The 12,828-nt window shown below is 34.7% G+C and overlaps 1 protein-coding gene and 1 long non-coding RNA gene across 2 annotated transcripts; both read left to right on the forward strand.

Annotated features, from left to right (window-relative positions):
- The first annotated feature begins 600 nt into the window (after positions 1 to 600).
- Positions 601 to 6,825, forward strand: LOC104110399 (RNA-binding protein BRN1). Its single transcript, XM_009619886.4, has 9 exons — positions 601 to 1,253; positions 1,399 to 1,481; positions 3,087 to 3,138; positions 3,344 to 3,469; positions 3,556 to 3,635; positions 4,660 to 4,836; positions 5,066 to 5,411; positions 6,213 to 6,356; positions 6,435 to 6,825. The coding sequence occupies exons 1-9, from the start codon at positions 1,082 to 1,084 to the stop codon at positions 6,560 to 6,562; spliced, it is 1,308 nt and encodes a 435-aa protein (XP_009618181.1). The 5' UTR covers positions 601 to 1,081; the 3' UTR covers positions 6,563 to 6,825.
- A 206-nt stretch (positions 6,826 to 7,031) lies between these two features.
- Positions 7,032 to 9,232, forward strand: LOC108947549 (uncharacterized). The gene is made up of 2 exons (XR_011412070.1): positions 7,032 to 7,351; positions 7,419 to 9,232. It is a non-coding gene; the product is annotated as an uncharacterized lncRNA (long non-coding RNA).
- The last annotated feature ends 3,596 nt before the right edge of the window (positions 9,233 to 12,828 follow it).

Here is a 12,828-nt window from a genome sequence, read left to right on the forward strand (position 1 = left end):
TAACCTAGGTTTAACAGGCGAGGGTTTGGTTAGAGAGATGTAAAATGAGAGAAGGGGCTTCGGTCTATGGAATAAGGGGGGGGGGGGACCCGATCAATTGGGTTAGGGACACGTATGTATATGTATAATAAATGCGCGCATGGTCAATTATTAGATGTGTTTATTAGTTACGAAAAAAATAAGTTTGAATATTCAAATAAAAAAGTGAAAAGTTGAAGTATCAGCTTTTAAAAATTCGACAAGTTTAAGTGGTCAGAAAGCCGAGTAACTTAAATAGTGTCTCCAAAATTGAATATTTTTGCACGTTACCCGGTTACTTGCCATTCCAAGGTAAACACAGTAATGCTGAATAGTGAAGTAGGCCCCTCTCATGGAATTATCCGTCTCTGAAAAAAGAAAAGAAAAGAAAAGAGAAAAACAACTGGAAACGTGGGACCAGACAGCAGACATTTTTAAACAAAAGGGGTAATTACGTAAATGGGAGTGCAAGCTGTTTCAGATCTTCATTAAACTATTCTTATATACTGTCTTTCTGTCGAATTTATGACAAACAATCATCGCCGACGTCTCCCCTCTGTCAACTGGCCGTGCCAAGTAGCAGCAATACTACAGTGGCAATCTTGTAATATACTACAAAAACCATGGCATTAAATGAAGCTAATAATACCAACAAAAAGATGTTTGATTATATCCATCTTTGCCATCTTTTAGAAATTCTCTAATTTTCTTATTGCCATGTCAAATCTCCGTAATTCCCCCCAAAACAGCGAAGAAAATTGAAAAAGTTCGGTGGTAATCTTGTAATAAACAAGATAAACCAAGGGTATTAAGGAAAACTCGAGAATATGAATTTAAAAATGGTGAAGATCTAATTTGCCATTTTGAAATTCCCTAATTGCCCGAAATCAGCGAAGACCCGGCGGAGAAGAAGAAAAATAGTCAGAAATTAAAGTGTTTAACAGAGAGAGAAAGTGAAAGAGAGAGATCGACACAGTTGTCGAAGACTTGTTAGAGAGAGAACGACAGTGCGTGTGCGTGTGTGTGTGTGTGTGAGAGAGAGAGAGAGAGAGCGGTGGCAGTAATGGCGGAGTCGCAGGAGGAACGGAAGCAGGAGAGCGAGGAGTGCGTGAAGTTGTTCGTAGGTCAAGTACCGAAGCACATGACGGAAGCACAACTCCTCGCAATGTTTCAAGAGTTTGCTATCGTTGACGAAGTCAACATCATCAAAGACAAGACTACCCGTGCTTCTCGAGGTTACCTCTACTTCTCCGCCCAATTTTTGGATCGCAAATGTGCAATTGCAGCAACATTTCTCCTTTTTTTTCATTCTTTTTTTATAGATTCGTACTCTCTAGATTCGTGTTTAACATTCTCAAAATCCTAACCTGTTGTTTTCAGGTTGTTGCTTCGTGATCTGTCCGTCGAGAGAAGAAGCGGATAAGGCTGTTAATGCATGTCACAATAAGAAGACGCTTCCCGGAGTCAGTTTTCTTCTATTTCCTAATTAATGAGTACATACATTGCGTTTTTTACTTCATTAATTGAAGATTTTTGAATAACTTGTAATTCACTTTTGATAATTAATTAAGTTACTTAATTAGTTAAGAAGATTCGTGTTGCTGTAATGCCATTGTTCATTAATTCACTGTAATTGATAATAAAGGACCTTCCTTAGCTAACTAAGAAGATTTATGTTTCTTGTAAATTGTAATGCTGTGGAATCTCTGCACTGTTCTGTAATTCTATGATTTTGATAATTAACTACCTCATTTTTCACGGCCTGTTGAATATATTTTCATTTTATGTACTCAGATTTTTACGCCTGCTGGTTTTGTGCTTCTTTAAGTCTTTTGTATAAAATATAGAGAGACGTGGAATGTTATTATATCTGACCGTTACTATATCTGACATGTAATTGAGAAATGGTCCGAAATATATGACCTGTAATTGTTGATTTAACAGTTTTGAGGTTGATAATGGCTATGAAATTCAACTGGCTGACTCTATATTTCAGAGGAATGTTATGGCATCTTCTATGTGTTTTTGACTTTCAACATGTAGAATGTAGGAAAGCAGATTGTTTTTTGAGGCTAAAGGCTTTCCCAGTTGGGAGTGGGCATTATCAAAGACTTGAATTCTGGGTTCAAGCTTCACTTCACTTCATTTGATATTTCCAAATAGTGGAAACTAGAAAGGACGGTGAGTGATCAGTCTTGACTGACTAAAGAAACTTACTCAGTATGTTAGTACAAGCAGAAAGGCAAAATCCGTAAGAGGGGAAATCTTCATTACATACTAAGTCTAAGTAGAGGACTCGAGAATTAAGCTGGCGACTTACTGAGAGTACAGTGGCAGCTGTAAGAACTTTTAGCAAATCATATCAGGAGAGAACCAAGAAGCGTATGGAGAAAGTTGCACGCCAGCTGGGGTGTTGGGCGGACAGTGCAGCTCCTGTGCGTTGTGCAAGTAAAAACAAAAAAGGCGAAGACTGGATATATTGATCCAATATGGGTCTTATGCTTTTCACCACTTCTCTGTTCCTTTCTGATTTTCGTCTAGGTGAAGAAGAACACTTTCAAAAAAGAGAAAAACAATAAATACTGACATCCCTCTCTAGAGTAATCTATTTCTTACTAAATGTCATAGTTTGTTGAATGAAATAGCAGTGAACCTATCCCAAAATAAAAAAGAAGAAATATGAAGTAGCAGCGATCACGGGGCTACCATAGAGTTACCCTTAAGAATCCAAGAGGAGTAGCAGAGATAGTAGAGGCGTTTGCATCATAGATTGGTCAAGAAACCGAATTTCTTCTAATGTCCTTTGGATCTTTATGGTTTCCCACAGTAACCTGACTATTAAACTGTATGCATGTCTTAACTTCATTTATATTCTAAATAAGCATTTGAACTCTTGCATATTATAGTGAAGTGATTAAGTTTCAATGCTGATCTTTGGACTGGGAGTAGATACCAGTACACGTTAAGCTTATTAAGTTTATTTATGTCTGCAGTTCTTTTATATCAGCATCACATGTTTGCTTGTATTTCTTGTTAATAAGTCGTGTTGCTCTCTGTTTCCAATTCAGGCTTCTAGTCCGTTGCAAGTGAAGTATGCTGATGGCGAGTTGGAAAGACTAGGTCTACTATAATTTAAATTCTCTTGTTATCATAGTTGTTCCAACTTCTTTTCATTGTTTTTTGTCCGCTTTTTATCTTAAGATCTGCTCCTGCTATTGTCATCCTTTTTGTTTTTGTGATACTAACTAGACTATTTTCTCTCATGTTTTCTTTTTCTTCTTTTCTTTTGTTCTTTAACTTAACCTGAAATTAACCTGAAATCCAGAGCACAAGCTTTTTGTTGGTATGCTTCCAAAGAATGTTTCTGATCCTGAAGTATCTGCCTTGTTCTCTCAATATGGAGTCATTAAAGATTTGCAGATTCTCAGAGGTTCTCAGCAAACTAGTAAAGGTATACCTGGTATTATCTCTCTAAAGTTTAATGGTTTTCTGAGGGAGAAAATAGTTCATCTCCTAAAAATATCTTCTTTCTTGAAGGATGTGCTTTTCTGAAGTACGAGAAAAAAGAGCAAGCAGTTGCAGCAATAGAGGCTCTCAATGGAAAGCATAAAATGGAGGTTTGCATCAATCTGCAAGTATTTTGACTGCTGAAACGGAGTTCTTGAAATTGATTTTTAAGTTTGCATAGTGGCCATATGTATAACGTTTGTGCATAAAAGGAATAGGATTTCATAAGTTGCAGTGATTTTAGAGTGGGTGTTCCTTAAGCAGTCGATCTGGTGATAGTCTTTTCTCTGGAGCTGTATAATTTGTTAGACATTCAGGATGGAGTAACCTTTTTGTACATTTGTCCTGTTAGTTCTCTAAGTACTCCTTGCAGGAATAGCATCTGTCATCATGAAAGCAGCATATGTTTTGGATTTAGATTGGGGTCATCTGTCAGTCAGCATGTGGTCTATTTATGTGAATGGCTTATTTTGCTGCCATTTGCTGTTCAGAGGAATTCAAAACATTATCTGGTGATTTTTTTCTAAGCCATTTTGACATGGCATTCATGTGTGGGGTTGTTATGTCTTTGAGGCTCTTGACTGAATTATTGAGATGCTAGATTGCAACTGTTTATTCTAATTTATCTCATACTTGGAGAATGATATCTAATAATTCATTTTGTTGAAAGATTATTTGCTGTAAAAGAAAACTTAAATATTCATGTTATGGGATTGACACTTGATTCCTTCAGAGAGCTCATTCATTTAGGGAATTTTTAATTCGCATCAACTGTCGAAAGTGCTTGTTACTGCTATGCTATTTGATTTGCATATACACTCTTGTCTGGACTCTGTCCCTGGAAGTTGAATACTTGATTAGAAGTTTATTGGAGTTGAGAGCAAGTGATGACCTGGATCGGTCAGCATTTCTGTTGCAATTTGCCAACAACTTTACTATGAGAATTTAGTTTGTCTGGAAAAGGATGCCAAAGTTGTTTAAGTGGATTAGTTATCTTTTCATTAAGAGGATTTCTGCATCTTAATTCTTAACTGAATTCTTTTATCAAGTTTTGATGTGATGTTAAGTTTCACTTATTCATGACTTCCATTTGCTGGAGATATTGTTATCAAATTAGTCACACTTTTTTTCCAGGGTTCCACTGTCCCTCTGGTAGTCAAATGGGCAGATACAGAAAAGGAAAGGCAAGCCAGGAGGGCTCAGAAAGCTCTATCTCAGGCTTCTAATGCTTCCGACTCTAGACAGCATCCTTCTTTGTTTGGAGCGTTACCAATGGGTTACATGCCACCATACAATGGCTACGGTTATCAGGTTGGTTGACTTGTATTCACCAGTAAATTTGGTTATCAAGCTTAATGCCTTGTTATTTTGCTCTGAATATGATGTGGATTGGCTTCCTCAATTCCATCATTTATTACATTTCTCGATGTGAATTGGCACGATCCTTTCCCTTAATTCCATCATCTATTACTTTTCTTTGTCATTCTGGTTTTGCTAATCAATTTAAAGGTCAATGCAAGTTAATATGCTCACTTTGCAGACTCCTGGGGCGTATGGACTCATGCAGTATCGCCTACCATCGGTGCAGAATCAGCCCACATTTCAGAATATAGTTCCACCAATAAACCAAGCAAGTGCTCTACGTGGAGGTGCACCTGATCTTTCACCTGGAATTAGCCCGAGAAATTATGCCATGTCACCTGGAAGTTATGTTGGATCTGCTTACCCAGCTGTTCCAGGGCTTCAGTATCCCATGCCATATCCTGGAGCCGTTATGAATACCAGACCACCAAGTGGTTCTCCCGGCTCGATGCCCCCTAGTACTGCAAACAGTCATTCTGCAGCATCTTCAAGTGTCAATTCAAGTACAGGGGGTCAGGTTGAAGGTTGTTGAACCTTTACTTTGCGATGCGTTTAGCTCTACAAATTCTCTAGCTTATCAGGTACAGTCCCTAACCTAGGGGCTGTTAGGGCATTCTGCTGAATATGGCTGCTTGCGTATCTTTTGGCTAATTATCTTGTGGAACATGTTCCACATCATTGATAATTAGCGGAGTGCTGGTTGGTGATTTAGTACTTTTATTGCAAGGAAAGAACCTAAAAGTAAATAGTAGTAGAGAAATCAGTCATGTATATATGACACCAAGTTTTCTTTTTAGGCCTTTCTGTGACTGGTATTGATGATAGTAGAATCTATTATCTTTGATTTTACTTATTTATATAGGATCCCATGAATGCATTTGATCTCTATCCAATGACATCTAATACAGTTTTCTTTCCTTTTTCTGCTCCCTCTGTTCCATTTTAAGTAACAATCTTTCCTTTTTAGTTATTTCAAAAAGAATTGATACGTTTCTGTGTTTGGAAGCATTTAACTTTAAATTTCCCACTTACCTTTAATCACTTGCTTTTATAACCACATAAATGTCATGGCATGTTTAATACCACAAGTTTCAACGATCTATGTTTCTTTCTTAAACTCCGTTCTAGCCAAACACCGCACATAAAATGAATCGGAGGGAACTCGAATTAAACATTGCACAAGTTTGTAAATTTGTCGTTTGTACCACTTTATGTGATTGAGTGGTAGAGATGTCACTTGAATTGCTTAAACATTACTTGCCAGTGATAGTTGAATATGTAGAAATTAAACCACATTTATTAAAACTTAATTTTTTTGTTTACAGGTCCACCTGGTGCTAATCTATTTATTTATCATATTCCTCAAGAATTTGGTGATCAAGATCTTGCAAATTCGTTTCAGCCGTTTGGTAGGGTCTTGAGTGCCAAGGTTTTTGTTGACAAAGCTACTGGTGTTAGCAAATGTTTTGGTAGGGACCTTGAGATGCTAGGTTACTGTCAATCAAAATTAGTGTTCTCGCTATTTAGCTTACGACTTCATTCTGCAGGATTTGTAAGTTATGACTCTCCAGCAGCCGCGCAAACTGCAATCAATATGATGAATGGTTGCCAATTAGGTAGTAAGAAGTTGAAGGTTCAGCTTAAAAGGGACAACAAACAGAATAAACATTATTGATATAAAAGGTGAGGTACGGAAGGATCCTTCGCATGAAATCATCACACGCAAGCTACTTGGGAGTTACTGTATTGGCAGCAATTGCCGATCAGATTTGAAAGTTGAGCAGCAACATGGCAACTCAATGCAAATTGTAGTTCCCTTATGGGTTAAAGTCCCACACTTGTAATTCTTGATTAATTCTTCTGCCACTGTAATTTGTAATTTGTGTAACATGGAGTAACATTTAGATATTGATTATTTTATTGATTCTTCTTAATCGACATGATTGTCATTAAGTGATTGAATGGTTATTTTTTTTTATTTTTTTTTGCAATTTCTGTTTCTGTGGTCAAAAGTAACTTCTCCGTCTTCCTTTTGTTTTTAATGGAGGAAAAATGGAATGACACATGTTCCTGGGACCTGAGCATTCTTACTGTCGCTCAGGTTTGTTCATTTCCTTTGCAATGATGTTGTGAAGTAAAACAAAGTTGAAGTGTATCTTTATAATACTACATCAATGGGAGGGTTTTTCTGTTTCCTTACTGAAAGCCAGGTGCTTTGTGATCAAATCATTGCTATGGTTATTTGGTAGCTATATTGCTGTTTAATTGGCAAGAGCTTTTCATTCTCATCTTTTTCTCTTGTTTGTTCATTTCAGGAAGTTGGGTGTTACTTTTGTGGTGCTTTTCGCCTTGTATGAAGGAAAGTATTTACATTGCCCATCTCGTTGCTGGTGGACACTTTTTTTCCATGGAGACTAATGGGAAAATGTAGCTGGTTTTTGGCTTGACATTTTCTGTACAGAAGGTAAATTCTATTTCTCAATTCTCAGCATGGTTACATTATTATTAAGCTGGGCCTTTTAATCCTGTAGGTGCAACTATGAAGAGCACCGGACATGGTTTAATCCCTTGGAGGGTCCAGAGAAAAGAATTTGGAAAGTTTCTTTTAACTTTTTCATGCGACAAAACCTTGAGGTTGTCTATTCACATTATATTCTTCAGCTTCGATGGGTGTTATAATCTTTTTCCCTAATACTTAAATACTAATGTTTACTGCGGGGTTGGGATTGGTGGTCCCCCTCCTGTGTATCTAGTTATGGGTTTTCTTTAGAAAATGTTTTCTGCAATATATAATGTTTTTCTGCTGTTTATGTAATTTAGCAGAACCTGCTATACCTGATTGTTTTAATTGCTGGATTGGCCTATTCTGTGGAGACTCCACGAGGTGCAGCGCAGCCCCTGTAATATGACGCTGCATTGCTGCGTTATACTAAAATAAAACAAGGGTAACTGCATTGGGCGGTCAAGTAGTCTGCTCTCTGTTATCAAAGATATACTCGATCTTGTCCTGAGCCTTGCGCTATTTCTTTTATGTTTTGCTGCAAATAAATGCTAAGATGACTTTTTGCTGCAAATAAATGCTAAGATGACTTGTCCTTTATTTTTATTTTTTCGGAGAGGGTTTGGTGGGGAAAGAAAGTAGAGATTATTGTTTCAGTTTGAAAATTGTTATAAACAATTGGCCATGTCAGTACTGTGCTTTCTTTACTAATGCTCAGTGTTATGTAATCCAATTTGCAGCCTCGGCTTCTTGGTTTAATTTGCTATCCCATTGTCTTGCTTTAACATGTATAGCCTGTTATCATGATCTAATTTGAATTTGGTACATTCTGGGTACTTCTGTGAATTGTTTATATAAAATATTCAATTTTTGTTGCTCCAAGCAGGTTAGATTTTGAATGGCAGATTCGCAGAGGTAGTATGACGCGCACACCATGAGTTTGAATCCTGTAACACCAAGTAAAAGGAGAATGGAGTGGACCCATCATTGAGTTCCGAAGCTAAACCAAGCGAATGCAAACTCTTGGTAAGCTTCAAATAATTATATAGGCCCATGGTAGAGGAAAAACCATCCCTTCCCATCTTTTATTGCACAAGCTATCCCCGACACTCCCCCCCCCCCCCCCCCCCCCCAAACACCCACACACACACACACACACAAATAATGAAGTTAATGGATGTGAAATGTCATTGTTGCATCAATTTCGGGTCCATAAGTTCAAAGTTAGTATGTTTACACTTGTTGTCTTCTGTGGAGATGCAGATATCGTATTTAGAGTCTGTGAGTTTAGAGTTTGCATTAAAAGATATTTTTATATAAAAAGAATATGTAATTCGTGTAAAAAATAGTAGGTTTGGCCTGCTCAACTTGGTCTGCCCAAGAAGATTCTATGTACATCCGTAACGCTGTTGAGTCACGGAATCATATTGGGCAAATGATTTGTCTTTATCTATGGGGAATTGGTTTTCTAGAAGAAAGATTAGATGAATGATTAGTCTAATTCTGCGGTATGAAGATGAAGTGTCCCTCACGAATTGAGTTTAGGAGGGCAATCCTTGGTGTAATGGAGTTGCACGTTTTAATCTTACAATTTGGATAAGCGTAGGATTGGTCTCTTTTTATTTAGTGGGCTCATTTTAGCATCAATCTCATGAGGCAAGTGGTCCAGGGTTGGTCTTCAAATGCCTTTTCCAGTCTCCTGTTGCCGCCTCCTCCAGAATATATCACGTTTTGGACGGCAAATCTTATTATCGAAAAGTCAAAATGTTTGAATTTGCACCGCATGACGTGGTAATATTTATTAACCAAAGATTAACATTATAATCCAATATTTAGTTAGGTGAATTTGAAGTTCAACAGTTTAAGCAGGTCGGTTAGCTTTGCTTTGAGTTTAAGTTTTATTCACTGTCTACACTAAAAATGTTTATACGATACTGGTGTTAGTGTACGTGCTTTGCGCGTGTACCCATATTAATGAGTATAAACTTTTTTTTTAAATTTAGGTAGTTATATAAAATTATAAAATAAAAGTTAAAAAGAATTTTTTTAAAATAATAGATATTTTTATATTTAGCTAGCTCAATAGATGAAGAAATCATGTCCAATGGAAGTTTTCAAATACGTTATTGTGATCTATAAGAACTTATGTGGAAATATTATATGAAATTATTGTTATTTATGTGACTAATACTAAAACAAAATGCGAAAATATGTTTTTCATGATATCATAAATTGAAAATTGAATCTTTTGGTCTTTTAGAATTTGAGAATGAAAAGATTGGCTATGGACCTCCTAGATATTAATAATGAAAATGTAAAATTCTAAAGATCGACTAATGTTGAATTAATATTTTGCGACAAATAACATAATATATGAAGAATATAGGGAATTGTCCTTCGTCGGAATAAATTCAAAAAGAAAGAATAACAATAATAATAAAGGACAACTCATTTAGAATACATATTTTAAAAGAAAATAATTAATGACAATTCATTAAGAATACATTTGTACTTAGAATTAAAGATCGCAAAATTTTGAATATCACTGAGTTACAAAATAAAAATTAAGAAAAATAATTTAAGTTTCTAAAAAATATTTATCTTATTTAACTGACTCGGTATAAAGTACATAAGTTTTCGGTGAATTGTAGGCCTCTAGCCAATAAAAATATCACGGAAATACTTTAAAATGATACTACAAAGATTCTACCAAAAAATATACTACCATCGAATAAAATCACAATTCGGGGCTCTCAGCTTTTTTGTTGTTCCTTTTTTCTCCCGAAATTAACTTTTCATTTGCTATAATATATTGTTAAAAGATAAGAATAACATTAATTGTACAATTTAATTTGTTTCCAAATAGGATAGATTTGTAGTTATAGCTAAAGATTGAGAGTTGTGGGGAACAAAATATTAGGATTTCTTTATGTCCACGTTGTGCAGGTTTTTTATACTTTATAAATATTACTTGGTAAATAAAATTCTTTTACTTATCAATAAAAATAATAATTTTAAGAAAAAAAAGTTAAAGAATAAATATCTTCCACCACCTATCCATCACGTTATTTCCAATAGCTAAAAAGTTGGAATTTGTTTTTGTAAGGTTTTAATTAATTTTAAACAAAATATTAGGATTTCTTTATGTCCACGTTGTGCAGGTTTTTTATACTTTATAAATATTACTTGGTAAATAAAATTCTTTTTACTTATCAATAAAAATAATAATTTTAAGAAAAAAAAGTTAAAGAATAAATATCTTCCACCACCTATCCATCACGTTATTTCCAATAGCTAAAAAGTTGGAATTTGATTTTGTAAGGTTTTAATTAATTTTAAACAAAATATTAGGATTTCTTACCTAGTTCGATAAGGAAAAATGTAGTTGATTTTATTGTCCTAGATTTAAATTACAATTTTGTTCAATATAATATATATTTTTAAAGGGTAAAAAAGACGAACAACATTTCGGTAAATGCTTTCGTGCTTTTAATATAGTATAAATATAGATCAGACATTCAATCGCAGAGGTGTTTATACAAACCAAGGTTAATCGCTTGGAAAATGCACTTAAGCTTGACTCAAATAACTTTTGCAAGGTAAAAGTGAAATAAAATTATTGATTTAATTTCTTTTAGCATGGTGATAAATTTAGAATCAAGATATTCATAGTATCTCCACTGTTGCTCAGCTTGTGCTTTTTATATTTTAGTGAATAGACTGTGGGTACGTCACATAAACAATCAAATCAAACTTTATGTGTACAGTATTAGTAGTAGATAAGACTTAGTGTAAATAAATAAGAAAAAAGTAATTGTCAAATTCAAAAGGGAAAAAGGAGAGTTGGAATGTAATTTATCAAGTATTTGTACTCTGCGTCAATTTGATGAAAATTCTCTACTCTCTCTGGTCCACAATAAATGACCAATTTGTCTTGACACATCTATTAAGGAAATATAAAATTTTAGACAAAAATAGTTAGTGTGACTAAATTATCCTTAATTAAATGTTGCAACATAGTTAATGTGAGGAATACAAGATTTTTTAGGGATACGTATATAAGGGTAATTTTGAAAAAATAAATTAAATTTTTTCTTGATTATATAAATGGACACTTATTTTGAATCAAAATAAAAAGATAAATTAGTCACTTATTGTGGACCGGACCGAAGAGAGTAATTCTTATCTTCTTTACAGGAATTAGAATCTTGACTGTTGATAAAAACTTTATTGCACTTAACCATTAAGCAGTCAATGTTCTTTGTCTCTAGTTTCTTTCTTCTTCTTTTTTTCTTTTGCTTAGAGCGGGAGAAATGGCTTTAGAATAATTGAATAGAATGCCGCATACATTGAGGGAAGTGTACGGTTAGTCATTAATTAGAGATGTCTTTACTTTTTAGTCACTGTTTAAAATATATTTACTTTTTAGTTAGTGCTTAATAATTTTTTACCTGCCCGGACAAAAATACCCCTGTGTTAATATTAAGGACATCATGTCCTTGACTTCATATGTTCAGTGTAAATGTTAAGGACACAATGTCTTTAACTTCATGTGTCTAATGTAAACATTAAGAACATAATGTCCTTAACTTGTATTTGCACCTGCTGTTGTTAAATTTTAGGACCTCATGTTCTTAACTTCATATGTGTAGTGTAAATATTAAGGACATGGTGTCCTTAACTTCATGTGTGCAGTGTAAATGTTAAGGACATAGTATCCTTAACTTTATGAGTGTTGTGTAAATATTAAGGATATGATGACCTTAACTTCATAAATACTGTGTAAATATTAAGGACAAAGTGTCTTGTATTTGCACCTTCCGTTGTTAAACTTTAGGACATCATATCCTTAACTTCATATGTTCAGTGTAAATGTTAAGGACACGACGTCCTTAACTTCATGTGTGTAGTGTAAATGTTAAGGACATAATGTCCTTAACTTGTATTTGCACCTTCTATTGTTAAACTTTAGGACCTCATGTCCTTAACTTCATATGTGTAGTGTAAATGTTAAAGACATGGTGTCCTTAACTTCATGTGTGCAGTGCAAATGTTAAGGACATAATGTCCTTAACTTTATGAGTGTTGTGTAAATATTAAGGACATGATGTCCTTAACTTCATAAATACTGTGTAAATATTAAGGACAAAGTGTCTTGTATTTGCATATTCCGTTGTTAAACTTTAGGACATCATGTCCTTAACTTCATATGTTCAGTGTAAATATTAAGGACACGACGTCCTTAACTTCATGTGTGCAGTGTAAATGTTAAGGACATAATATCCTTAACTTGTATTTGCACCTTTTGTTGTTAAACTTTAGGATCTCATGTCCTTAACTTCATATGTATAGTGTAAATGTTAAGGACATAGTGTCCTTAACTTTATGAGTGTTGTGTAAATATTAAGGGCATGATGTCCTTAACTTCATATGTGTAGTGT

The sequence above is a fragment of the Nicotiana tomentosiformis genome, chromosome 1 (assembly GCF_000390325.3).
Source record: "Nicotiana tomentosiformis chromosome 1, ASM39032v3, whole genome shotgun sequence".
NCBI classification, from domain to species: Eukaryota; Viridiplantae; Streptophyta; class Magnoliopsida; order Solanales; family Solanaceae; genus Nicotiana; species Nicotiana tomentosiformis.